Source organism: Salmo salar, chromosome ssa02 (assembly GCF_905237065.1).
Source record: "Salmo salar chromosome ssa02, Ssal_v3.1, whole genome shotgun sequence".
Taxonomy (NCBI): domain Eukaryota; kingdom Metazoa; phylum Chordata; class Actinopteri; order Salmoniformes; family Salmonidae; genus Salmo; species Salmo salar.
This window is the reverse complement of record NC_059443.1, coordinates 73,596,969-73,622,951: the sequence shown is the minus strand read 5'-3', so window position 1 is coordinate 73,622,951 and position 25,983 is coordinate 73,596,969. Positions and strand designations below refer to the sequence as shown.

At 41.4% G+C, this 25,983-nt stretch overlaps 2 protein-coding genes and 1 pseudogene across 3 annotated transcripts; 2 read left to right on the top strand and 1 right to left on the bottom strand.

Moving 5' to 3' along the window:
- Nucleotides 1-1,152: 1,152 nt before the first annotated feature.
- Nucleotides 1,153-25,894, top strand: LOC106595410 (GTPase IMAP family member 7-like). 2 transcript variants are annotated; one of them, XM_045709826.1, is made up of 3 exons: nucleotides 1,153-1,258; nucleotides 3,162-3,248; nucleotides 24,737-25,894. In XM_045709826.1, the coding sequence occupies exons 2-3, from the start codon at nucleotides 3,167-3,169 to the stop codon at nucleotides 25,516-25,518; spliced, it is 864 nt and encodes a 287-aa protein (XP_045565782.1). In that variant the 5' UTR covers nucleotides 1,153-1,258; nucleotides 3,162-3,166; the 3' UTR covers nucleotides 25,519-25,894. The 2 variants fall into 2 exon arrangements, with proteins under 2 accessions (XP_045565782.1, XP_014042257.2); XM_014186782.2 differs by lacking the exons at nucleotides 1,153-1,258; nucleotides 3,162-3,248 and adding exons at nucleotides 23,347-23,518; nucleotides 24,550-24,639.
- On the top strand, nucleotides 3,834-5,733 carry LOC123733225 (GTPase IMAP family member 4-like). Its single transcript, XM_045712665.1, has one exon. It carries the CDS (start codon nucleotides 3,834-3,836, stop codon nucleotides 4,737-4,739), a length of 906 nt encoding a protein of 301 aa, XP_045568621.1. The 3' UTR covers nucleotides 4,740-5,733.
- Nucleotides 13,062-18,988, bottom strand: LOC123733222 (uncharacterized protein K02A2.6-like; annotated as a pseudogene).
- Nucleotides 25,895-25,983: the final 89 nt, after the last annotated feature.

Genomic DNA, 25,983 nt, shown 5'->3' with positions numbered 1-25,983 from the left:
GTGGAGGTTTACTCACTCGCCTATGAATTCTCAGAAGGCAGCCCGACCTCCGCCCCCTTTTTCTCTGTCTTTTCTTCACGCCAATGTTGGAGATTTGGGCCTGTTCTCAGAAGGCATTATATAATTTGTGTCGGACTCGTTACATAAAAAACTTCAGTCCAGGTCGAGGTGAGTAATCTGTTCTGATGTCCAGAACCTCTTTTCGGTCATAAGAGACAGTTGCAGCAACATTATGTACAAAATAGGTAAAACATTTTTGAAACAAAAAAAAAAGTATCAAAATAGCACAGTTGGTTAGGAGCCCGTAAACGGCAGCCATCCCCTCCGGCGCCAGAAGTATACTATTCGAAAAAAAGGTTCCAAAAGAGTTCTTCGACTTCCCCCATAGGAAAACCCTTTTTGGTTCCAGGTAGATACCTTTTGAGTTCCATGTAGAACCCTCTGTGGAAAGGGTTCTACTGGAACAAAATAGTGTTCCCTTATGGGTACAGTCAAAGAACCATATTGGAACCCTTTTTCCTACGAGTGTGCCTCTATTTATGTGATTGTTTTGTCTTGACATGTCTAGTGATGTCATCGTTTGATTATGTCTGCATAAATGTCAACAGGTGAAAAATGTGTCAATGTGCCCTTAAGCAAGGCACTTAACCCTAATTGTTCCTGTAAGTCACTCTGGATCAGATCGTCTGCTAAATGACATAAAATGTAAAAACATAAAAAAAATATTTGAGGTTCTAGACAGCACTTTTTCCTCTATAAACTGAGCAGGACAGTTATGACTAAAACAATTACATTAGAAGACCTAGACAACTATGAGACAAAGTGGCAGTCTGTGTGTGATATCATTACATCTCCTTGTCACTCATTGTCATGGCTTGATAGTGATCAATGGAGTTGGAAAGAGAAAAACAGATCTGGAACCAGGCTAGACAAATATAAAGTTACATTTGAAAATGTTTTATTTGCTATTTTATTTTTAACCTTTTTCCCAGAAGAAGACATCTGTGTCCAACACATTTCATTTTACCCAGAGTTGTGGCTTATCCAAGATTGAGTTGTCAGAGGAGGTTGATAATAGTGACACCCAATCAGAATTCAGCCTCTGCCTGTCCTGAGGTGAATTATTTCTCTCATTGGCTAGAAATGACTAGTTACAAGTGAAATTAAACTTAACTCTGACTATAAGGTGCAGCACATAGCTTCAGCTCTCACGGTCACAACAGGGGACAATTAACAGATACGTGCAACTACACTAAAAGTGAGTATTCAACTTAACTACCTTACTAATTAAATGTACAACAATGTATTGTAATAACTGTAGCACAATATTGAGTAAACATTTTATTTATACCAGGTTTGTTGACATTGATGCATACATAATCAAACAATGACATCACTAGACATGTCAGGACAATTCAATCAAAATAAACAAGTTTCTTGGAAAGTCAACAATCACATTCTTCGGTTTGTATTTAAACATGTGGTTTAATATTGTATAACAATGAAAGGAGAATTATGTTTTTCAATTTTACCTGAAACATTTATCTTGTTTCATTAAATAGAAACCAGAGAGTCTAGGACAAGATAGTGTAGCACAGGTCAGGGTCTATGATATTTACCTAAGAGAGTTCTCGGGTTAAGTAGCCTATACTGCAGGGATCATCAGCTAGATTCAGCCACGGTCCGATTGTTTTTTTTTGTAGGGGATGGTCGGGGGGCCGGAACATACTTACAAATCATTTGTAGACTGCAAATTGACCGCAAGAAGCCCAAACAGATATGTTTGACTTTAATTTGTGTACGATCACGTCTCTCTATTATGTGTGGGAATACTTGGGAACAGATTTCTTAAATAAAAACGTATTGGAGCTGATTTCCTCGTGTTGTTACAGTAAAAATTGGTGGGCCAAATTAAACCACCTGCTGGCCAAATTCAGCCTGTGGGCCGTGAGTTGGGTGACCCTGCTGTCTTCACTGTGGCTCAGTTGGTAGAGCATGGTGTTTGCAATGCCAGGGTTGTCGGTTTGATTCCCACGGGGGGCCAGTATGGAGAAGAAAAAAAGAAAAAAAATGCATGAAATGTATGCATTCACTACTGTAAGTTGCTCTGGGTAAGAGCGTCTGCTAAATGACTAAATTGTAAAAATATCTTATTGAAGTGGGCAAACCTTGAGTCAACACACCTTATAGCAAGTTGTTGCTCTGAGGGACTGACATGCAGGTTTCTTGGTACTGAGGGACACCTGCAGGTTTCTTGGTACTGAGGGACAGGTCATTATGCCACAGTGTACAGCAGGGATGGGCATCTCCATTCATCTGGGGCCTGTTTGGTGACTTTGAGTGCATTCCTGCCTGACTACATTGATGATGCATGACAGATATTACAACGGCTGGATAGGTATTTTACATACCAGCCAGAGGCTGTAGGAGGGATGGCTTATTGTAATGGCTGGAATAGAATACATTTAATGGTTCCTACACATCAAACACATGGAAACAACGTGTTTAACACCGTTCCAATGATTCCATTTCAGCCGTTACAATTAGCCCATTCTCCTATATCTTCTCCCACCAGCCTCCACAGATATCAAATATCCACATCATATGCTATAGCGATCTGGTGCCCGACAGCACAGTTGATGATGTGGCATGCAACCATAGGTTGATGCAATGAACCTCCTGTGCAGGGAAACACGATCATACTTTAGCCCCAGCTAACACACCTGGCTCCAATAATCAACTAATGATGGTCTTCAGGTTAGAATGTCATTAGTTGAATCAGGTGTTTTAGATGTAGGGCTGGGGGAAAAGTGTGACACCAATCAGGCCCCAGAGAACTGGAGTTGCCATCCCATGTGCACAGGAACTGGTCCATCTGGTCCTAACACGTAGCAGAATGTCAACTGTAGAATGATACACGTTTAGAACGTAATTTGACACCCCCTATATGAGTACATTATGTTTACCTGATGCTGGTTATGTTGTTAGGGAATGTACTTTGTTTTACGACAGTTACACCACATAGCATTACTCTTCTTTTAGTTCATATTGTTTTAAAGTGAAATAGCTGAGAAGAAATTCCAATTTAGTTTATGTGGGCTTAGTTTTTTTGTAATGAGGTCATCGTCTGTTTCTGATTGTTTTTGATTGGCCGACTGTAGCAGCGATGGAACGAGGACGAGGAGGGACTCGGAAGATTCTGTTCCTGTTGACACTCTGTCTGCAAGACTTCACTGGTCAATGCCAAGGTATACACACACACCCGCGTACACACATGCATGCACGTACACACACCAGGGCCATGCACAGACCTTTCAGGGGCAGGTGCTCAACAAAAAAAATGCCTCTGTAGTGTACATTTTTATCATAGGCCTATTTATTTCTGCAACAACACACTCAGTTCAGTGCCTCCTAAAGACATGATTGATATGGGGAAAAGAAGGCGGGCTATCAGCTGATCATTGATGTTGGTGATTGATGTTAATCTGCTGGTTAGCTTTATTTATTTTACTGATTGTAATTTACCTTTGTCTGATAGGGGCATACAGAAGAAGAAAAGACAATCAGACTGAAGTCTTTTCTTTCTCTCTCTCTCTCTCTCTGCTCCTATCAGTAAATCAGACTGAAGTATTTTCTTCCTCTATCTGCTGCTCCTATCAGCCAATCAGACTGAATACAGATGATGATGTAGGCTAAATCAAGTGTTGAATAAATGTTAAGGTCTCTCAAGCTGAGTGTCTCTTTACAGGTCAGACTGGGAAACAGGCACAACCAGCGGACGGGGTGGGGGGTGGTGAACTTGACAACTTGCGAGCAGTGGGTTCTGAACAACAATGGCAGAAACGTTTATCTTCTCTGTTTTCACAGATTCAGGGCAGCCCTCTGAACTAAGGATAGTTCTGATAGGGAAGACTGGATCAGGGAAGAGTGCAACAGGAAACACCATCCTGGGGAGAAAGTCGTTTAAAGAAGCCTTCTCCCCTGAGTCTGTCACTGATCACAGTGAGAAACAGAGTGGAGTGGTGGAGGGCAGGAAGACTGATGTCATCGACACCCCGGGGCTCTATGACACAACCATGTCTCAAGAAGAGATGAAAAGTGAGATAGAAAAGGCCATCTATATGTCAGTCCCAGGACCCCACGCCTTCCTGCTGGTGATCAGACTGGGGAGGTTCACAGAGGAGGAGAGGAACACTGTGAAGTGGATCCAGGAGAACTTTGGAGAAGAAGCCTCAATGTACACCATCATTCTGTTCACTGGTGGAGACCAGCTGGAGGACAAATCAATGGTGGACTTTCTAAGTGAGAGTGAGGAGATTATGCAACTCGTCAAGGTCTTTAAGGGCAGAAATCATGTCTTCAATAATAAAAAGAAGAATGACAACAATCAGGTCACAGAGCTGCTGAAGAAGATAGATGAGATGGTGATGAAGAATGGAGGACAACACTACACCAATGACATGTACAAGGCGGCCCAGAGGAAGATCAAAGAAGAGGAGGAGAGGAAGGAACAGGAGAAGAAGGACAAAGAGGAGGCCGAGAAGAAGAAACAGGAGGAGGAGACCAGAAAACGGGTAGAGAAAGCGAGACAGGATGAGAGGAAGAGACAAAAGGGCATGTTGAGAAAAGCTGTGGGATTGTTAGCAACTTTTGTCACAGCGGTGTTAGCAGGACCCGCAGCAATTCCAGTTGGAGCTGCTTTACTTGCAAATGAAGTAGCTGAACATTTAGACGATTGAGGAAGAGGTAGCAGTGTGAAGTGCCACTATCTTCCTCATTTTAATGTCAAGTAGTAGCAGTTGATTAATACTGTACAATGACAACCATCAGGGGTTGTTCAACACTTTCTAACATGATTAGTTATATAACATGTTTATTATTCAGAGCATCAGGGATAATAACATAGGAGGCTGTTCAGAAAAATGTGTACTCCCTCTATCCTCCCTCCCTGGTCTGTGTACTCCCTCTATCCTCCCTCCCTGGTCTGTGTACTCCCTCTATCCTCCCTCCCTGGTCTGTGTACTCCCTCTATCCTCCCTCCCTGGTCTGTGAACTCCCTCTATCCTCCCTCCCCGGTCTGTGTACTCCCTTTATCCTCCCTCCCTGGTCTGTGTACTCCCTCTATCCTCCCTCCCTGGTCTGTGTACTCCCTCTATCCTCCCTCCCTGGTCTGTGTCCTCCCTCCCTGGTCTGTGTCCTCCCTCCCTGGTCTGTGTTCTCCCTCCCTGGTCTGTGTACTTCCCCTACCCTTTCTCCCTGGTCTGTGTACCTCCCCTACCCTTTCTCCCTGGTCTGTGTACTCCCTCTATCCTCCCTCCCTGGTCTATGTTCTCCCTTTACCCTCCCTGGCTCAGCACTAAGTAGAACAATTATTACTTCAGCAATTACAATAAAATAACTTCTATATTATATAATTGCATTTTTGTATGTGTTTAATCCGGTTCATACCATGACATCGTTGAATACTCATTTCTGATTGGCTTGACGGGCATTCTAGAGCATCCATTATTTCCTGATATATAAGTTAGAACTGTATATAACACACTGTATATTTGTAATGTAGAACTCAATAGCTATAGTTCATTCTTACATGTTCTACATTTGGCATTGTTGAATTCAATTTTCATAATAGAAAGCTATGACTGATGTTTTGGTTAGATAAACTAGCGAGTCTGTTTGTTTGGTTACCAAGGCAACTACAGTAGCTAGCTAATAAACTTGCTAGCAACTTCAGTGGATGTTGAACACATTTCTTCCTACAAATGAACACATTTCCAGCTGCAAATATGCTAAATTGTAGCCATAGTATAAAAGGGATAATCATCTCTGGGCTCTCTATGCGTTTTCTGAAAATAATGCAACTCTGTGGAAGGTTAAGTTTCACTACGCTAGCACGTCGTAGAGCCCCGAGTTGATTACCATGGCTATCTGAAAATGTCTGAGCTGTTTATAAATTGACAGATTATCCATTATTCGTATATTTTTTGTTTCATGCTTGTGCTGTATAATGTTTTGTGATTTGTCAATCTTTGATGAACATTTGATGGACAACCTTTGAGGACATTTGTGACCGGTTTCAGGAAACTAGGTGTATGTCGTGGGTCACTACTTCACAGGAGGGCCGTTGGAACCTAAACATTTATATTTTTATCAAAATGCGTTTTTTGGCAAAAATGCCTTCTGAAACATGTGAACTTTCATGTGCCTTAATAACAAACTTGTATGCCATCTGTAAGTACGAATACAATTGTTAAATTACGAGCCTAGTTGGTTTAGCCAAAGAAAAAGTTGGCAGCCTTCCCGCTAGCCATGATTGGCTGAGATAATGAGTGGGCTGGACATTCCGAGAGCTAAGTTTGGATTGGTCTGCCATTTAGCATGCTTCTGTCTATTTGAGCTGTTCAGTATGTCTAGGTAATCCTGTCTAACACATTTAAAAAACAAATGTATTGTGTATTAAAACTGCATTAGTGTTGCTCTCCACTTTCTGGAGGACTGAGTTTTGAAATCAGTGGAATTAGAGTATTTTTTCCAAAAATATTTATTTTACCTTTATTTAACTAGGCAAGTCAGTAAAGAACAAATTCTTATTTTCAATGATGGCCTAGGAACAGTGGGTTAACTGCCTTGTTCAGTGGAAGACTGACAGATTTGTACTTTGTCAGCTCGGGGATTCAAACTTGCAACCTTTCGGTTACTAGTCCAACGCTCTAACCACTGGGCTACCCTGCCATATGATAGCTAAGGAGATGGGGAAAACACCTGTCGCCGGATTAAATCTTCAAACTAAGGGCAAGCATGGCATCCGACAGGAGACGCGTCCAACCATGAATGATGTATACGTGTAAAATAGTCTAGCTGGCTACATTTTCAGATATTACACATTTCTAATTTTGACAGAAAGAGCCATTTACTAGCTAACATTGAACCTGGTTGGTTAGCTACCTTCAGATTCTTGTAAGGTAGTAACGTCATGAGTTGTGATTATGGTTCATTGTTTACATTGTTAGCTAGCTAATGTTAGCTGGCTAGCTCGCTAGCTAACGTTACGTGTATGATCTTATTATTCATATCTCAGAGCTATTTGCTTGGCTAGCTATAGCCTAATGTTAGCTAGCTAACATTGAACCTGGTTGGTTAGCTACCTGCAGATTCATGCAGGGTAGTAACATCATGAGTTGGGATTATGGTTCATTATTTATCTACAAATAAAAATAAAATATGACACGAGGAAACAATCAAAAGTTACATAAAAGCTTTATAAATACAATAACATTTTAAATCCTTAATGGAGATGTCAACTCTAGCAGTATTGTACTGTGTGATAGCTGGCACTCTAGGCTCAACGCTTTTTTATCTTAACAAAAGACTCCACTATGCAAGTAAACATTTCGGGTGCATTTGTAAATTCAGTCTGACAATCTACTCCGATTTCAGAGCACTCTCGTCTCAGTGTGCCAGAGAGAGCAAAATAACTTATGAATTTACGAACGCTCAACACCAATTAAATATGGCCGTTGTCAGTAAACGTCGTCAAATAAGCGAAATAAAATTTTTGCCAGCAGCACAGTTACAGTCACCAACACTCTCGATAAAATGAAAACAACCTAACCAGCTCTGCTAGGGTGAGTAAAATGGTCAGAGTGGGGTGTTCTCTCATTATGTGTCTGGAAGTAGCTAGCCAATGTTAGCCAGTTAGCTTGGGTGCTTGACTGCAGTTGTGAGGTCAGAATGTTCGGATCAACCCTACTCATCGCCCAGAGAGTCCGGTGTGCGCTCTGAACTAGAAACACTGAATTTATGAATGTACAATCTGACAGCACAGTTGCAGTCACCACAGCTCAGAGCTTTAACAATGCTCCTATGAAAGGTTCTAACAATGAACATAGCTTTTTGGGAAACCGGGCCCTGGTCTCTTTGACACAACGCTCGCTGAAAAGGCAATGAAGAGTGAGATGGATGTATAGACAAGCCAGGACATGTTGCTGCTGGTGATCAGACTGACAAGGTTCACAGATGAGGAGAGGAACACTGTGAAGTGGATCCAGGAGAACTTTGGAGAAGAAGTCTAGAGTCTAGAATTTCTCTTAATTTCTCACAATTACAAAAGAAAATGTGAAGCAAAACCAATGGCTTGCATTGTAATTTTTACTTTTCATGTTTGGTTTACAGATTCAGGGCAGCCTTCAAAATATACTATTATATTATTCACTGGTGAAGATCAGTTAAATTGTAATTAGTCGAAGTTTGTGGGAGAAAGCGATGAGCTTCAGGATCTTATAAACATCTATGGATTTAGAAATCACTCTCACAACAACCAGACAAAAGATTGCTCTCAGGTCACAGAGCTGCTGAGGAAGATAGAGGAGATGGTGGAGGGGAATGGAGGAGAGTACTACACCAGTGAGATGATAGAGCAGATGGTGGAGGAGAATGGAGGACAGTACTACACCAGTGAGATGATAGAGGAGATGGTGGAGGGGAATGGAGGACAGTACTATACCAGTGAGATGATAGAGGAGATGGTGGAGGGGAATGGAGGACATTACTACACCAGTGAGATGATAGAGAAGATGGTGGATGGGAATGGAGGAGAGTACTACACCAGTGAGATGACAGAGGAGATGGTGGAGGGGAATTGAGGACAGTACTACACCAGTGAGATGATAGAGGAGATGGTGGAGGGGAATGGAGGACAGTACTATACCAGTGAGATGATAGAGGAGATGGTGGAGGGGAATGGAGGACAGTACTACACCAGTGAGATGATAGAGAAGATGGTGGATGGGAATGGAAGAGAGTACTACACCAGTGAGATGACAGAGGAGATGGTGGAGGGGAATGGAGGACAGTACTATACCAGTGAGATGATAGAGGAGATGGTGGATGGGAATGGAGGACAGTACTACACCAGTGAGATGATAGAGAAGATGGTGGATGGGAATGGAGGAGAGTACTACACCAGTGAGATGACAGAGGAGATGGTGGAGGGGAATGGAGGACAGTACTACACCAGTGAGATGATAGAGCAGATGGTGGAGGAGAATGGAGGACAGTACTACACCAGTGAGATGATAGAGGAGATGGTGGAGGGGAATGGAGGACAGTACTATACCAGTGAGATGATAGAGGAGATGGTGGAGGGGAATGGAGGACAGTACTATACCAGTGAGATGATAGAGGAGATGGTGGAGGGGAAGGGAGGACAGTACTACACCAGTGAGATGACAGAGGAGATGGTGGAGGGGAATGGAGGACAGTACTACACCAGTGAGATGATAGAGGAGATGGTGGAGGGGAATGGAGGACAGTACTACACCAGTGACATGTATCAGGAAGCTCTGAGAGCCCAAGAACAGACAGACAGTTGGCGAAAGATTGAAAGTTAGGGAAAGCCGTAGCAAAGGTAGGAACTTGTTTTTTAATCGCTGGAACAGCAGAGCTTGTGTCACCAATTGAGTTGCCGACAACATCAGTAGCAATATAATTAGGTTAGGAAGCAGGACGCATTTCACTGATTTAAACCACGGCCAATGACTTGTGATAGGGAGGGGAAAGCATCTAAAGATTCATATTCGGATGAAGAATCAACATTTTTTGAAAATATCTACAAACAGTAGTGTAAACTTCTCTGTCACTTGTTTAGGTCAGACTGTCTTTTGTTTTTACACAAAATTATTTCTGAAGGAAAACCATTTATGAAAATATATGTAAACTATTGTGAGGAGTTTATAATAAATATTTTATAACAACTGAACTCATCATTGTCCTTTGGCTCTTTGTCCTGATTTGGTCAGATGGGTCCCTCTAGTGGTGACCTTGAACACAACACTCTCTGGTTTGATGGGTCCCTCTAGTGGTGACCTTGAACACAACACTCTCTGGTCTTATGGGTCCCTCTAGTGGTGACCTTGAACACAACACTAAATAAGAAGGCCAGTGTTTCTTAACCTTTTTCGTTTACTGTACCACCAAGTACATTTTGCTCTGCCCGGATTAATCCTGAAGAACCCCCTCATGCGATTTTACCAGTAAGCCTATTGTCTCATGAGTCTTCTCAAGTACCCTCTTTGGAAAGGCCAAGTACCCCCAGGGGTCCTACCAGCCCTGATTGATATATACAAATATTTTTACACTACTGATAATATCAAAGGCTGAACTGAAATCTAATAGTACAGCTCCCACAGTCATGTTATAATTCATTTCTTTCAACCAATCATCAGTCATTTGTGTCAGTGCAGTACATGTTGAGTGCCCTTCTCTATAAGCATGCTGAAAGCCTGTTGTGAATTTGTTTACACAGAAATAGCATTTGGTCAAACACATTTTTTTCCAACTGTTTGCTCAGAGCTGGGAGCAAGGTCTGCTGTTAGAACCAGAAAATGCTTTTCTTTTACAATTTTTTATGCAGGAATATGATGGCTCACTGTTCATTGGTGGTATTTCCTGCCTAAGTTTGCCATCTTTGAAGTAATCATGAAAATAATTGGCAACATCAAATGGTTTTGTGATGAATAAGCCATGATTCGATGAAAGATGGAGTTGAATTTGTCTTTCACTACTGATAAAAAGCTCCACTATTATTCATAACATCCCCATCACTACTGAAAACAGCCCCCATCACTACTCATAACAGGATCTATCACTACTGATATCATTCTCCATCGCTACTGATAACAGCCCCCATCACTACTGGTAACAGCACCTGTCACTACTGGTCCCCCATCACTACTGATAAAAGGCTCCATCACTATTGATAACAGGCTCCATCACTACTGATAACAGTCCCCATCACTACTGATAACAGGCCCCATCACTGCTGATAACAAGCTCCATCACTGCTGATAACTTCTCTGCGAGTAAGGCTAGTTTCCTGAATTGCCTGTTAAACTGTAAACTGCCTGTTACTCAGGCCCAGAAGCTAGGATATGCATATAATTGGTCGAATTGGATAGAAATCACTCTGAAGTTTCTAAAACTGTTAAAATAATGTCTGTGAGTATAACATAACTGATATAGCAGGCAAAAACCCGAGGAAAATCGATCCGGAATTATTTTTTTTGAGCTCTGAATGACTTCCAATGCAATGCTATTGAAAGATCTAATTTCCACCTCCCAGATTGCAGTTCCTATGGCTTCCAGTAGATGTCAACAGTCTTTATACAAGGTTTTAGGCTTGTTTTTTTGTCAAATGAAGAAGTATTTGTAGTCTTTCCAAGTTGAGCACCAGGGCAAAAGTAGTCTTTTTGCGCGGGTGAAAGTGGGTGCGCTCTTCGTTCTTTTCCTTTGCTATTGAACATAGTAAACTCCGTCTGAAATATTATCGTTTATTTAGATATTACACAACCTGAGGATTAATAAAAAACATCGTTTGACTCGTTTGGACGAACTTTGCTGGGAACTTTTTGGAACCCTTTGTATGCATGTTGAAGGACTGGATCATTCAATTCAATGGCGCCAACTGAACAGCGTTTTTGGGATATAAAGAAGGACTTTATTGAACAAAACGACCATTCATCGTGTAGCTGGGACCCTTGGGATTGAAAAGATCTTCAAAAGTAAGTGATTTATTTTATTGCTATTTGTTATTTTGTGACGCCTGCACTGGTTTGGAAAATATGCTTATGTGAGGCGCTGTCCTCAGACAATCGAATGCTTTTGCCGTAAAGCGTTTTTGAAATCTGACAACGCAGTTCGATTACCAAGATTCTCAGCTGAAGAATCATGTATGACACTTGTATTATCATGAATGTTTAATATTACGATTTTGTATTTTGAATTTGGCGCGCTCCGATTTCACCGGATGTTGTCGAATTTGATCCCGCTAGCGCATCACGAATGATAACAATCTCCATCACTACTGATAACAGGCTCCAACACTACTGATAACAGGCCCTATCACTATTAATAACAGGCTCCATCACTACTGATAACAAGCTCAATCAATACTGATAACAAGCTCCATCACTAATGATAAGAGGCCCCATCACTATTCATAACATACCTCATCACGACTGATAACAAGCTCCATCACTACTGATAACAGTTCCCATCACTACTGATAAAAGCTCCACCACTACTTATAACAAGCTCAATCAATACTGATAACATGCTCCATCACTGCTGATAACAGGCCCATCACTACCTATACCAGGCCCCATCACTACTGATAACAAGCTCCATCACTACTGATAACAGGTTCCATCACTACTGATAACAGGCCCCATCACTAATGATAACTGGTCACATAACTACTGATAACAATCTCCATCACTACTGATAACAGTCCCCATCACTACTGATAACAGGCCCATCACTACTGATAACAGGCCTCATCACAACTGATAACAGGTCCCATCACTACTGATAACAGGCCCCATCACTACTGATAACAGTCCCCATCACTAATGGTAACAGGCCCCATCACTACTGATTACAGGCTCCATCACTACTGGTAACAGGCCCCATCACTACTGATTACAAGCTCCATCACTGCTGATAACAGGCCCCATCACTAATGATAACAGGCCCCATCACTACTGATAACAGGCTCCATCACTGCTGATAACAGTTCCCATCACTACTGATATCCCCATCACTAATGATAACAGGCCCATCACTAATTATAACAGGCCCCATCACTACTGATAACAAGCTCCATCACTACTGATAACAGGCCCCATCACTACTGATAACAAGCACCATCATTACTGATAACAGGTCCCATCACTGATGATAACAGTCCCCATCACTACTGATGTAGATTGATGACTCCTGACACGTAAGTACGGTTTAGTATTTAATTGTAACTTAGAATAACATTCGCTAATGCACCTGGCTTAAGCTACCTGAAGCTTTCTTAATCGCGGTTATATGGGCAGACATAGAAAATGGCTACGGATAGCGGAAAGCAAACCCCCGTCGAGTCAATACTGCCATCTATTGGTAAACATAAATATACCAGGTTACTACATTCCCCCCCTTTAAAGCTAATAACCCAACATAATTCCTTTTTGAGCTATGCTATTTTCATATATTATTTTTTTTAAACATGATCTCCTTTAGGATGTGAAAAAGCCTGGCGGACGTCTCTCTCTAATAGAGCGTCTCAGAGGTGGTGTAGCTGGTGCCACCAGATCTTCACCCCTTGATGGTGAAACGAAGTCCTTTTGTGGAGACTTCACAGGAGGAGGTAGTCCCGGACTGGTGGTCTCAGAAAGTTGTGCATTGTTGGTCTCAGGTGGTTTGTCCAACTGCAACTCTGGGGAACGTTCCAATGTCCTGTCCTGCTCGTTTAAGCATTGATCCAGATCCCCGGATGGAACTGGAATTCTAGCTCCCATCTGATCCACGTGTCTCCTTAGTCTTTGTCCACTTCCGATGATCACAGTATAGGATACTGGTCTTGAGCAATCCTCAATGGTAGCTGGAATCCATTTAGGACCAAACCCATAGTTTCTTGTATAGACATCATCTCCAGGTGAGAAACTTCTGAGTTTGGCTTGGTTGTCATGATTCCATTTTTGATTCCATTGCCTTTGTTGTATTTTCACTTTCAGGTCTGGTCTGATGAGATCCAAGGTTGATCTTAACCTCCTTGACATCAACATTTCTGCAGGTGACAACCCAGTTGTAGCTTGAGGAGTAATCCTGTAGCTAAACAAGAATCTTGACACCTTTGATTCAATGCTGGGCCCTTGCATCTTCCTCATCCCCTCCTTCAAGGTCTGAACCGCACGTTCTGCTAATCCGTTTGAAGATGGGTGAAAAGGGGCCGACGTTACATGCTGAATTCCATTTTGTTTCATGAAACTTGTGAATTCAGTGCTTGTAAAACAAGTAGCATTGTCACTTACCAACATTTGAGGCAATCCCATAACACTGAAGCTTTGTCTCAACTTCTTAATTGTAGCGTATGATGTGGACGTGTTCATGGGGTAAACATCCATCCACTTTGAATTAGAATCAATCAGAACAAGGAAAATATTTCCTAGGAAAGGTCCAGCGTAGTCCACATGTAGTCGTGTCCATGGTTTTTCTGGCCATTCCCATGGATGTAATGGCGTGGTGGGGGGTGACTTCCTGTTACTCTGACAATCTGCTCACCGGCTAACCTCATTTTCCACATCGTGGTCCATCTTTGGCCACCAGATGTATGACCTCGCTAGGTCTTTCATTCTCGACATACCTGGATGCAACTGATGCACCAACGTCAGGGCGTCAGGTAGCCTAGTGGTTAGAGTGTTGGACTAATAAGCAAAAGGTTGTAAAATCGAGTCCCCTAGCTGACAAGGTAAAATCTGTTGTTCTGCCACTGAACAAGGCAGTTAATCCACTGTTCCTAGGCCATCATTGAAATAAGATTTTTTTCTTAACCTCTCTTGGGCAGGTGGGACGCTAGCGTCCCACCCACGGTTCATACTATTCAACAGCCAGTGAAAAATCAGAGCGCCACATTCAAAACCACAAAATGTCATAATTCAAAGTTCTCAAACAAAGGACTATTTTACACCATTTTAAAGGTACACGTCTCCTTAACCTCTTACATCTAGACGTTCCGCTAGCGGAACACCTGCTCCAATATCCAATGATGGGCGTGGCGCGAAATACAAACTCCTCTAAAATCCGAAAACTTCCATTTTTCAAACATATGACTATTTTACAGCATTTTAAAGACAAGGCTCTCGTTAATCTAACCACACTGTCCAATTTCAAAAAGGCTTTACAGCGAAAGCAAAACATTAGATTATGTCAGCAGAGTACCAAGCCAGAAATAATCAGACACCCATTTTTCAAGCTAGCATATAATGTCACAAAAAACAAAACCACAGCTAAATGCAGCACTAACCTTGATGATCTTCATCAGATGACAACCCTAGGACATTATGTTATACAATGCATGAATGTTTTGTTCAATCAAGTTCATATTTATATCAAAAAACTGCTTTTTTACATTAGCATGTGACGTTCAGAACTAGCATACCCCCCGCAAACATCCGGTGAATTTACTAAATTACTCACGATAAACGTTCACAAAAAACATAACAATTATTTTAAGAATTATAGATACAGAACTCCTCTATGCACTCGATATGTCCGATTTTAAAATAGCTTTTCGGTGAAAGCACATTTTGCAATATTCTCAGTAGATAGCCCAGCCATCACGGCTAGCCATTTAGACACCGACCAAGTTTAGCCCTGACCAAACTCCGATTTACTATTACAAAAGTTTGATTACCTTTGTTGTCTTCGTCAGAATGCACTGCCAGGACTGCTACTTCAATAACAAATGTTGGTTTGGTCCAAAATAATCCATTGTTATATCCAAATAGCGGTGTTTTGTTCGTGCGTTCAAGACACTATCCGAAGTGTAAATAAGGGTCACGAGCATGGCGCAATTCGTGACAAAAGATTTCTAAATATTCCATTAACGTACTTCGAAGCATGTCAACCGTTGTTTAAAATCAATTTTTATGCCATTTTTCTCGTAAAAAAGCGATAATATTCCGACCGGGAATCTGCGTTCAGGTAAACAGACGAAAGAAAACAAAGCATTCTGTCGACGCGGGCACGAGCCTGAGTCTCACAGTACTGTAACCAGCCACTACCCAAACGCGCTACTTTTTTTCAACCAGAGCCTGCAAAGCCACGATTCAGCTTTTTGCCGCCTTCTGAGAGCCCATGGGAGCAGTAGGAAGTGTCACGTAACAGCAGAGATCCTCTGTAATGGATAGAGATAATCAAGAAGGGCAAGAAATTGTCAGACAGGCCACTTCCTGCATGGAATCTTCTCAGGTTTTGGCCTGCCAAATGAGTTCTGTTATACTCACAGAAACCATTCAAACAGTTTTAGAAACTTTGGAGTGTTTTCTATCCAAAGCTAATAATTATATGCATATTCTAGTTTCTGGGCAGGAGTAATAATCAGATTAAATCGGGTACGTTTTTTATCCGGCTGTGAAAATACTGCCCCCTAGCCATAACAGGTTAATGTAACCACATTGTCCGATTTCAAAAAGGCTTTATGGCGAAAGCATAAAGTTAGATTATGTTAGGACAGTTCCAACACAAGAAAAAGCACACATGTTTTGTTCGATAAAGTTCATATTTATATCCAAAAACAGCATTTTACATTGGCGCGTGACGTTCATAAAATATTTTGCCTCCAATACTGCCGGTGAATCAGCACAACAATTGAATCCTACAGACGAAGAACCGTATATGTGACATTTTTCTATAGTGAACCGGTTTCACAAGCTTTCCACGCACTAATTAACAATCATTTTAACTTTAAAGATAGGCTCTCGTGGAATAACCGTTTATGTGCACCACTCAGAATGGATGGACAAGCGCACAACTTTTCTGTTGCTGATGAAAATCGCCGAAATGTGGGAAAGAAACGTAAAACAAAACTAAAAGAATGGAAAGACAGGCAAAGGAAGATCTTACGGAATGCGGGAAAACCCTATACAAATCTTAAGGATCAAGAAAAAACTGTGAAAAGCTGTCCAAAAGAGGTATGTGGAAGAACCGTATATCAAACAATCAAGCTAGCTAGCTATAGAGTACAGTAACTAACATGTATGTTCTGTGTTGTCTAATTTGTAACTATAGAGAAAACATATTAGCTTAAGTTCGTTGGCTACTAATTTATACATTATCGTTACAAATGTTATTACTTGATTATAGAGGAAACATAGCTAGCTACTTTTTCTCCATCCACCGGATGATTCGACATGGCTACAGTAGCTAGCTAGTTATATGTAACGTTACACTGTATCCTGCAGGGAAGAGTGTGTTCCACGACGTGCAGAAAGGATTGTGGAAAGTTGACTGATGAGCGCAAGCTGCATCTGTTCAACAGTTTCTACACTGTCCCATACGAGAAACAACAAGCGTTGATTCTCTCCGGCTTAGAACAGGTTAGAAATAGGACAAAACTCCTATTATAATAGCTATATTGAACACTTGCATAGTTTAACTTTCACAGTAATGATACGTACATTAACGTTAACTCTAAAAGTGCAGTGTTACACAATGGTGCAATACAAACTCATTCTGTGTATAGGTTGGGAGTGTGTGAAAGATGGGGGTCCTGATCAAGCAATAGCCTGAATGTGCTACAGTATATGCTTTACTATCAATACATGTATATGTTCTACAAAGAGAAGAATACCACATCATCTGCAAAACTCTGGGTTTATAGGGACATTTTCAAACAGCAGAGTCTCAATTTCGGCCAACCCAGGAGTGACACCTGTGGCAAATGTGACGCATTCTTCACTAAGATGTCAGCAGAAACATCTGAAGAGGAGAAGAGGAAGATTGCAGTTGAAAGTGAGTTGCACCATCGAAAAGCCGAAAAGGCCTACACACAGCTTCAAAGTGACACTGAGTGGGCTAAAGCCAATGCTGACTACCATGTCATTTCTGTGGATCTACAGGGGGTGATGTACACCCCTAATCTGACCCACTCCAATGTCTACTACCAGCGGTAGCTGTCAAATTTTAACCTTTGCATCCAGGAACTTGGAAAAGAAGATCCTGCATACATGTGTGTTTGGCATGAGGGGATTGCACACCGAGGGTCCATTGAGGTAGCAAGCTGCATATTGAAGTGGGTGAAGCCAAAATTCACGCCACTCACCAAACCAGAGGTGCGCAAGTTGATCATCTTCAGTGACAGATGCAGTGGGCAGAATAACAACTGGCGGATGCTCAATCTGATGTCGATGCTCGTCTCTATGGGTTACTTTACCCAAGTTGAGCAGAAGTTCATGGTCTCTGGTCATTCTTTTCTTCCTTGTGATCGATCTTTTGCCACCATCGAGAAGAGGTGCAAGGAGTCAGTCCTTCATACACCTGATGATGTTTCAAAGATGATACTTGAAGCACAACCAGCAAAACCATTCAAGGTGATGAGGATGCAATGTGAAGTCTTCAGGCACCTTCCAGATTCTGTCCTCAAGCGACCAGCTGGACTACAGATCACCTCAGTGAGGTGGTTAAAAGTCACAGGTATTGCACAGAAAATAGTTTACTAACATCCCATCAACATGCAACATGTTGTTCTAACAATAAAATATCCTAATGATTCCCTTTTTTTATTCATTACAATATACAGTACATCTCTCTGTCACCACATTTAGCATTAACTCTAAGCAGTTAATACTTATTTACTGCTGTCACCTCAGTACAGAAGGACATTTCTTGCCTTTAGCATGGGTTTAACGCAATTGAAAACTTAATTGCTGATCATAGTGTTAAACGCAAAGAGAATGGTTTTCTGAACGTTTTGTAATATTGACCTTAGGGACCTGCATAATGGACATGCATATTGGCACATCACATTGATCCATATTTGATATGTACAAGTTGTGCTTCTTTTGATTGAATTAATTTAATTGTATTCTATTTTTGTAGTTATTCTATGGTATGTTCACATTGAGGGCTTCATTTTAAATGAGACTAAGATTTCATGACTCAACTTTTAAGGAAAGTCATCAGTGCTAAAGTTGATAGACCACCTTTAAATGAACCTCCATACAAATGAATTAACTACATATTGCATTTAAGTTATTTACAGGAAGGGCATCTGTACTTGAAAGTACTTAAAACATCATATCAGGTGTTAAAAAAGGACATCTTACAAGTGTCATGCAAAATGTCACATATACTGTTCTTCCACAAACTGAAATCATCACTGGATATATACTGTTCTTCCACATTCTAAAAATTAATCAGTAGTATACTCACAGACATCATTCAAACAGTTTTGGAAACTTCAGAGTGTTTTCTATCCAAATCTACTAATAATATGCATATTCTAGTTCCTGGGCCCGAGTAGTAGGCCGTTTAATTTGGGTACGTTTATCATCCGGCCGTGAAAATACTGCCCCCTACCCCACTGACTTGCCTAGTTAAATAAAGGTAAAATAATAATACCCCGCCCTTGCAATGGGATAACTACTCTTGAACCCCACAGAACACACCCATCTCCAACACTCAAGGCCAAGCAGCGAGCATAGTAAGGCTTGATCTGAGGCTCTGTCACTGTAGGCCATCCTTTCAGGATAAATTCATGCACTTGTGATAATGTCACATCCTTTGAAGTCCATTGCCTGATTTGTACGGTGTTCACCGGCACATCATCCGACACATCGATCATCAAGACCTGGTCATTTTCTTCTTCCTGAATGATGACTTCTGGAACGGGCAGCCTACTCAGAGCATCAGTTATTTCATTAGCAGCAAAGAAATGTTACATTATTTCACAGTACTCCTCCCATTCCTGATTTATAGGATCAAATGGTGGTAGCGAGCCTATTGTTGCCAAAGCCATCTTTTCCGATTCTCTCTCCCCTCACACAGTCAATAATTTGTCCTACCCGTATCCAGGAAATCAGGCCTTCAGAATCTTCCACCGCTCACTTGAGTCTCACATCCCGCGTCGCATGCCAAACACTCCATTAAATGCGTGGCAAAAAAATCCAACGCAGTCCTCCATAGTTATCCTTGTCGCCAAATATGTAATATCCTTAGAGGCTTCTTAGATTGATGACTCCTGACACGTAAGTACGGTTTAGTATTTAATTGTAACTTAGAATAACATTCGCTAATGCACCTGGCATAAGCTACCTGAAGCTTTCTTAATCACGGTTATATAGGCAGACATAGGAAATGGCTACGGAGAGCGGAAAGCAAACCCCCATCGAGCCAACACCGCCATCTATTGGTAAACATAAATATGCCAGTTTACTACAACTGATAACCTACAGTTGAAGTCGTAAGTTTACATTCACTTAGTTTGGAGTGATTATCTTGTTTTTCAACAACTCCACAAATTTCTTGTTAACAAACTATAGTTTTGCCAAGTCAGTTAGGACATTTACTTTGTGCATGACACAAGTAATTTTTCCAACAATTGTTTACAGACAGATTATTTCACTTATAATTCACTGTATCAATTCCAGTGAGTAGAAACTTTACATAGACTAAGTTGAATGTGCCTTTAAACAGCTTGGAGAATTCCAGAAAATGATGCCATGGCTTTAGAAGCTTCTGATGGGCTAATTGACATCATTTGAGTCAATTGGAGGTGTACCTGTGGATGCATTTCAACGCCCACCTTGAAACTCATTGCCTCTTTGCTTGACATCATGGGAAAATCAAAAGAAATCAGCCAAGACCTCAGAAAAAATGTGGACCTCCAAGTCTGGTTCATCCTTGGGAGCAATTTCCAAATGCCTGAAGGTACCACGTTCGTCTGTATAAACAATAGTACGCAAGTATAAACACCATGGGACCACGCAGCCGTCATACCGCTCAGGAAGGAGACGCGTTCTGTCTCCTAGAGATGAACGTACTTTTGTGCGAAAAGTGCAAATCAATCTCAGAACAACAGCAAAGGACCTTGTGAAGATGCTGGAGGAAACGGGTACAAAAGTATCTATATCCACAGTAAAACGAGTCCTATATCATCATAACCTGAAAGGCCGCTCAGCAAGGAAGAAGCCACTGCTCCAAAACCTCCATAAAAAAGACACACTACGGTTTGCAACTCCACATGGGGACAAAGGTCATACATTTTGGAGAAATGTCCTCTGGTCTGATGAAACAAAAATAGAACTGTTTGGCAAAAAAATAACAATTTTTATGTTTTGAGGAAAAGCGGGACGCTTGCAAGCCGAAGAACACCATCCCAACTGTGAGGCATGGGGGTGGCAGCATCATGTTGTGGGGGTGCTTTGCTGCAGGAGGGACTGGTGCACTTCACAAAATAGATGGCAACATGAGGACGGAAAATTGGGGATATATTGAAGCAACATCTCAAGACATCAGTCAGGAATTTAAAGCTTGGTTGCAAATTGGTCTTGCAAATTGACAATGACCCCAAGCATACTTCCGAAGTTGTAGCAAAATGGCTTAAGGACAACAAAGTCAACGTATTGGAGTGGCCATCACAAAGCCCTGACCTCAAACCTATAGAAAATGTGTGGGCAGAACTGAAAAAGCGTGTGTGAGCAAGGAGGCCTACAAACCTGACTCGGTTACACCAGCTCTGTCAGGAGGAATGGGCCAAAATTCACCCAACTTATTGTGGGAAGCTTGTGGAAGGCTACCATAGCAACACCCACCTGTGGCACGCGCTCCAGCAGGTATATTTCACTGGTCATCCCTAAAGCCAACACTCCCTTTGGCCGCCTTTACTTCCAGTTCACTGCTGCCAATAACTGGAACAAACTGCAAAAATCACTGAAGCTGGAGACTTATGTCCCTCTCTATCTTTAAGCATCAGCTTACCGATCACTGTACCTGTACACAGCCAATCTGTAGATAGCACACCCAAGTACCTCATCCCCATATTGTTATTTAATTAACTTGCTCTTTTGCACCCCAGTATCTCTACTTGCACATCATCTGCACATCTATCAATCCAGTGTTAATGCTAAATTGTAATTATTTTGCCTCTATTTTATTTCCTTCATCACATTCCCAGTGGGTCAGAAGTTTACATACACTCAATTAGTATTTGGTAGCGTTGCCTTTAAATTGTATAACTTGGGTCAAATGTTTCAGGTAGCCTTCCACAAGCTTCCCACAATAAGTTGGGTGAATTTTGGCTCCTGACAGAGCTGGTGTAACTGAATCAGGTATGTAGGCCTCCTTGCTCACATACGCTTTTTCAGTTCTGCCCACATTTTCTATAGGTTTGAGGTCACGGCTTTGTGATGGCCACTCCAATACCTTGACTTTGTTGTCCTTAAGCCATTTTGCCACAACTTTGGAAGTATGCTTGCGGTCATTGTCCATTTGCAAGACCAATTTGCGACCAAGATTTAACTTCCTGACTGATGTCTTGAGATGTTGCTTCAATATATACACAAAATGTTCCATCCTCATGATGCCATCTATTTTGTGAAGTGCACCAGTCCCTCCTGCAGCAAAGCACACCCACAACATGATGCTGCCACCCCCATGCTTCACGGTTGGGATGGTGTTGTTTGGATTGCAAGCCTCCCCCTTTATCCTCCAAACATAATGATGGTCATTTTGGCCAAATAGTTCTATTTTTGTTTCATCAGACCAGAGGATATTTCTCCAAAAAATACGATCTTTGTCCCCATGGAGCAGTGGCTTCTTCCTTGCTGAGCGGCCTTTCAGGTTATGTCGATATAGGACTCGTTTTACTGTGGATATAGATACCTTTGTACCTGTTTCCTCCAGCATCTTCACAAGGTCCTTTGCTGTTGTTCTGGGATTGATTTGCACTTTTCAGAGTCAAAACCCACAGAACCTACCACACAAGGCAAAAAGTTGGATGAATGGAGGAGCATATTTCAGGAGCAGGACAAGACACCCTATTTTTGACTGATGACTGACATAAGGGCATGATAGGCCTATCTGACTTATATGATTAGGATGGTCATAATGCTTCTTTATCGTCTCATAAAGTGTATTTTCTACAAGTTTATTTTAAGGTATGATGGAAAAAAACATGACTTTCTCTCAGTCTCATGACAAAATTCTGCATTCATCCCAGTCATCAGCAGCAGAGCATTGGGGTAGGTGCATGTATGACATCAATGTGTGCGCAATTACAATGATCATTTAATGGTCAAAGGTCAATTTCAGAAAATGATATAGGCTATGTTGTAATGGAATGTTTTGCCTTGTGTGGTAGGTTCTGTGGGTTTTGACTATGTAGGTGTCATAACCAGCCATAAAATAACTACAGTGGTAGGTTCTGTGGGTTTTGACTCTTATGTAGGTGTCATAACCAACCATAAAATAACTACAGTGGTAGGTTCTGTGGGTTTTGACTCTTATGTAGGTGTCATAACCATCCATAAAATAACTACAGTGGTAGGTTCTGTGTGTTTTGACTCTTATGTAGGTGTCATAACCATCCATAAAATAACTACAGTGGTAGGTTCTGTGGGTTTTGACTCTTTATGTAGGTGTCATAACCAGCCTTAAAATAATGTAAGAAATGTCACAACCGGTCTAAATATATGTATCAAGACAGTTTTGTTACAATACTTTAAAGAGAACAAACAGATCTGGGACCAGGCTAGGCAAGTATAAAGTTACATTTGAAAATGCAGTTTTATATGTTATTACATTTTTAACCTTTTTTTGTGTCCCATGTGTCCAACACATTTCGTCTTACCCAAAGATGTGGCCTATCTTCTGATTCTGGCAAGTAGCCAAGGTTAAAGTTAAAAAGCAACATCCAATCAGAATTCAGTCCTGAGTAGAATAATATTTGCCTAGCAGCACTCTCTCATTGGCTAGAAATGACTAGTTGCTGGAAAAATGAAACTTAACAGAATGTAAGGTGCAGCATATTGGGCGCTTTAGTTTTGCATGAGTTATAGACCATTCCATTGGTCGTTGAGGTAAATCTCCACCCACCTGCGGCATCTGGCTATGCAAAACCAGCAGGCCCACTGCTTCAGTTCTCTCAGTGACAACAGGGGACAACAATTAACAGATCTGTGAAACCACACTAAAAGTGAGTATTCAACTTAACTACCTTACTAAATAAATGTTGTATAACAATCTACTCTACAGTATTTTAATAACTGTAGCACAATATTAAGTAGACATTTTATTGATACCAGGTCTGTTAACATTTATGCATAAATAATCATGATTATGTCAAAACAGTAAAATCATGTAGCTGTTAACGATCACATTCTGCTATATGTGTGTATTTATACATATTGTTTAACAGTGAAAGGGGAAACATGGTTAAAATTTTACCTGAAACATTTAGCTTGTTTACTGCAGAGCTAGTGCAGTATACCGTGTCTCGTTCAAGGAGGCTGATCTTGGGTCAACACCCATCTTATAGCAGGTTGTTGCTGTGTGGGACACACCTGCAGGTTTTTGACAGTACTGACTAAGGTCGCGTTCCACTGCTTAGACGTTGCATGCATCAACCAATGGTTGACTGACAGATTGCTAAAACACATGATGTGGTTAGCTGATATGTAAAATACCTCTCCTGGCGTTGTAACATCTAGCGTCAGCAAAGTCTGAGCAGAGAAATGCACCTTTTGTGTTCCCGACACCTCCCAATTTACTCATTAAGCACTGGTTTCAGTTATACTGATTCTCCTTAATTATTGTTTGAACTTTTCCTGTCTGTCTACACAGTAGATGTGATATTTGATGGTAATGGGAACACTCCCTCTAACTGGTCTATCTGGTCTTAATATGTAGCAGCCAGGCAACGGTAGAATAATAGCCATGTTTAGAATGTCATTTGATACGCCATATATGACTACGTTATGTACGCCCTATATTAGGGAATGTACTGTGTTTTACAACAGTTGTACAGCATATCATACAGTATAGTTTCTAGTTTTCTAGTTTTTATTGTTTACAAGTCAAATAGCTGAAAAAATAAATAATTTAGTCTTTCCTCATCTGTGAATGTTGGAACTTGGCCAAACCCTTTGGATGAGTCACTGAAGAAATGTGGACTTTGTATTTTGTATTGAGGTCATTGCCTGTTTCCATGTTTTTGATTGGCTGCAGTAGTAGAGATGGAACAAGGTACAGGAGGGACTCTGAAGATTATGTTCCTGTTGACACTCTGTCTGCAAGACTTCACTGGTCAATGCCAAGGTACACACACACACATACTGTACATGAACACACACATAGTGTCTTGATAAATGGCTACTGAAAACTATGAACTCAAGCACTTCTTGTCTGTTTCCAGTTTCAGGGCAGCCTTCTGACCTGAGGATAGTTCTGGTGGGGAAGACTGGAGCAGGGAAGAGTGCAACAGGAAACACCATCCTGGGTAAAAAAGTGTTTGAGGTGAAGGAATCTCCAGTGTCTGTGACTGCTCAGAGTGAGAAACAGAGTGGAGTGGTGGCTGGGAGGAAGATTGATGTCATCGACACCCCGGGGCTCTATGACACAACAATGTCTAAAGAAGAGATTAAAAGAGAAATAGAGAAGGCCATCTACATGTCAGTCCCAGGACCCCACGCCTTCCTGCTGGTGATCAGACTGGGGGTGAGGTTCACAGAGGAGGAGAAGAACACTGTTAAGTGGATCCAGGAGAACTTTGGAGAAGATGCGTCAATGTACACCATCTTGCTGTTCACACATGGAGATCAACTGAAGGGCAAAACAGTCAAAGGGTTTCTTGCTCAGAGCAAAGAGCTACGGAGACTCATCAATATGTGTGGGGGCAGATATCACTCCATAATCAATGACAAGAGAGAAGACAAGACTCAGGTTACAGAGCTGCTGGAGAAGATCGAGGAGATGGTGGTGGAGGACAATGGAGGAGAACACTACACCAGTGCTGACTATGAAGAGGCTCAGAGAAAGACCAGTGATATTACGTTTTACTGTAAACTGGCAGCGTATGGCGGTCTAGCCACAGCAGGACTAGGGATGTTGTCTGCTTCACCAGTATTGGTGGCAGCAGGTCTAGCTGCAGGCTTCAGCCAAGGGTTTGAATGCACTAAGGAGATGCTAGGCTTTTAAAACACCAGGTGTGCGTTCAGTTGGTCTTAACTTTTCAATACGAATGGCAACGGTACTTACTGAATGATATAACAGCTCTTTCAAAACCATTTGCAATGTTATAGATATGCTAGCCGTGTGGCAGGATGGCCCTAGCAGGGTGGGAACGTGGAAAATGTTAACAAAACTCTTGCTGCACTGTACACAATCACCCTCTCATCACCTATAGTTACATTGTTCCTCAACTCAAATCATGACAGTTTTTGAAAGCAGCCCAGGAGTTGACCATGTTTATCTTAGTGCATGTATTTAGTGTGGATATATAGTATTGTCGTGTCTTTACTATGGATTAAATGATATGACATGCTATTTTATAAAATCAATTCTCTGTAATTAATATTACCTGATTAAACTAATCATGTAAATGTAATTAACTAGGAAGTCAGGGCACCACAGAATAATGTTTATAGAGCTGTTGTCTTTCTA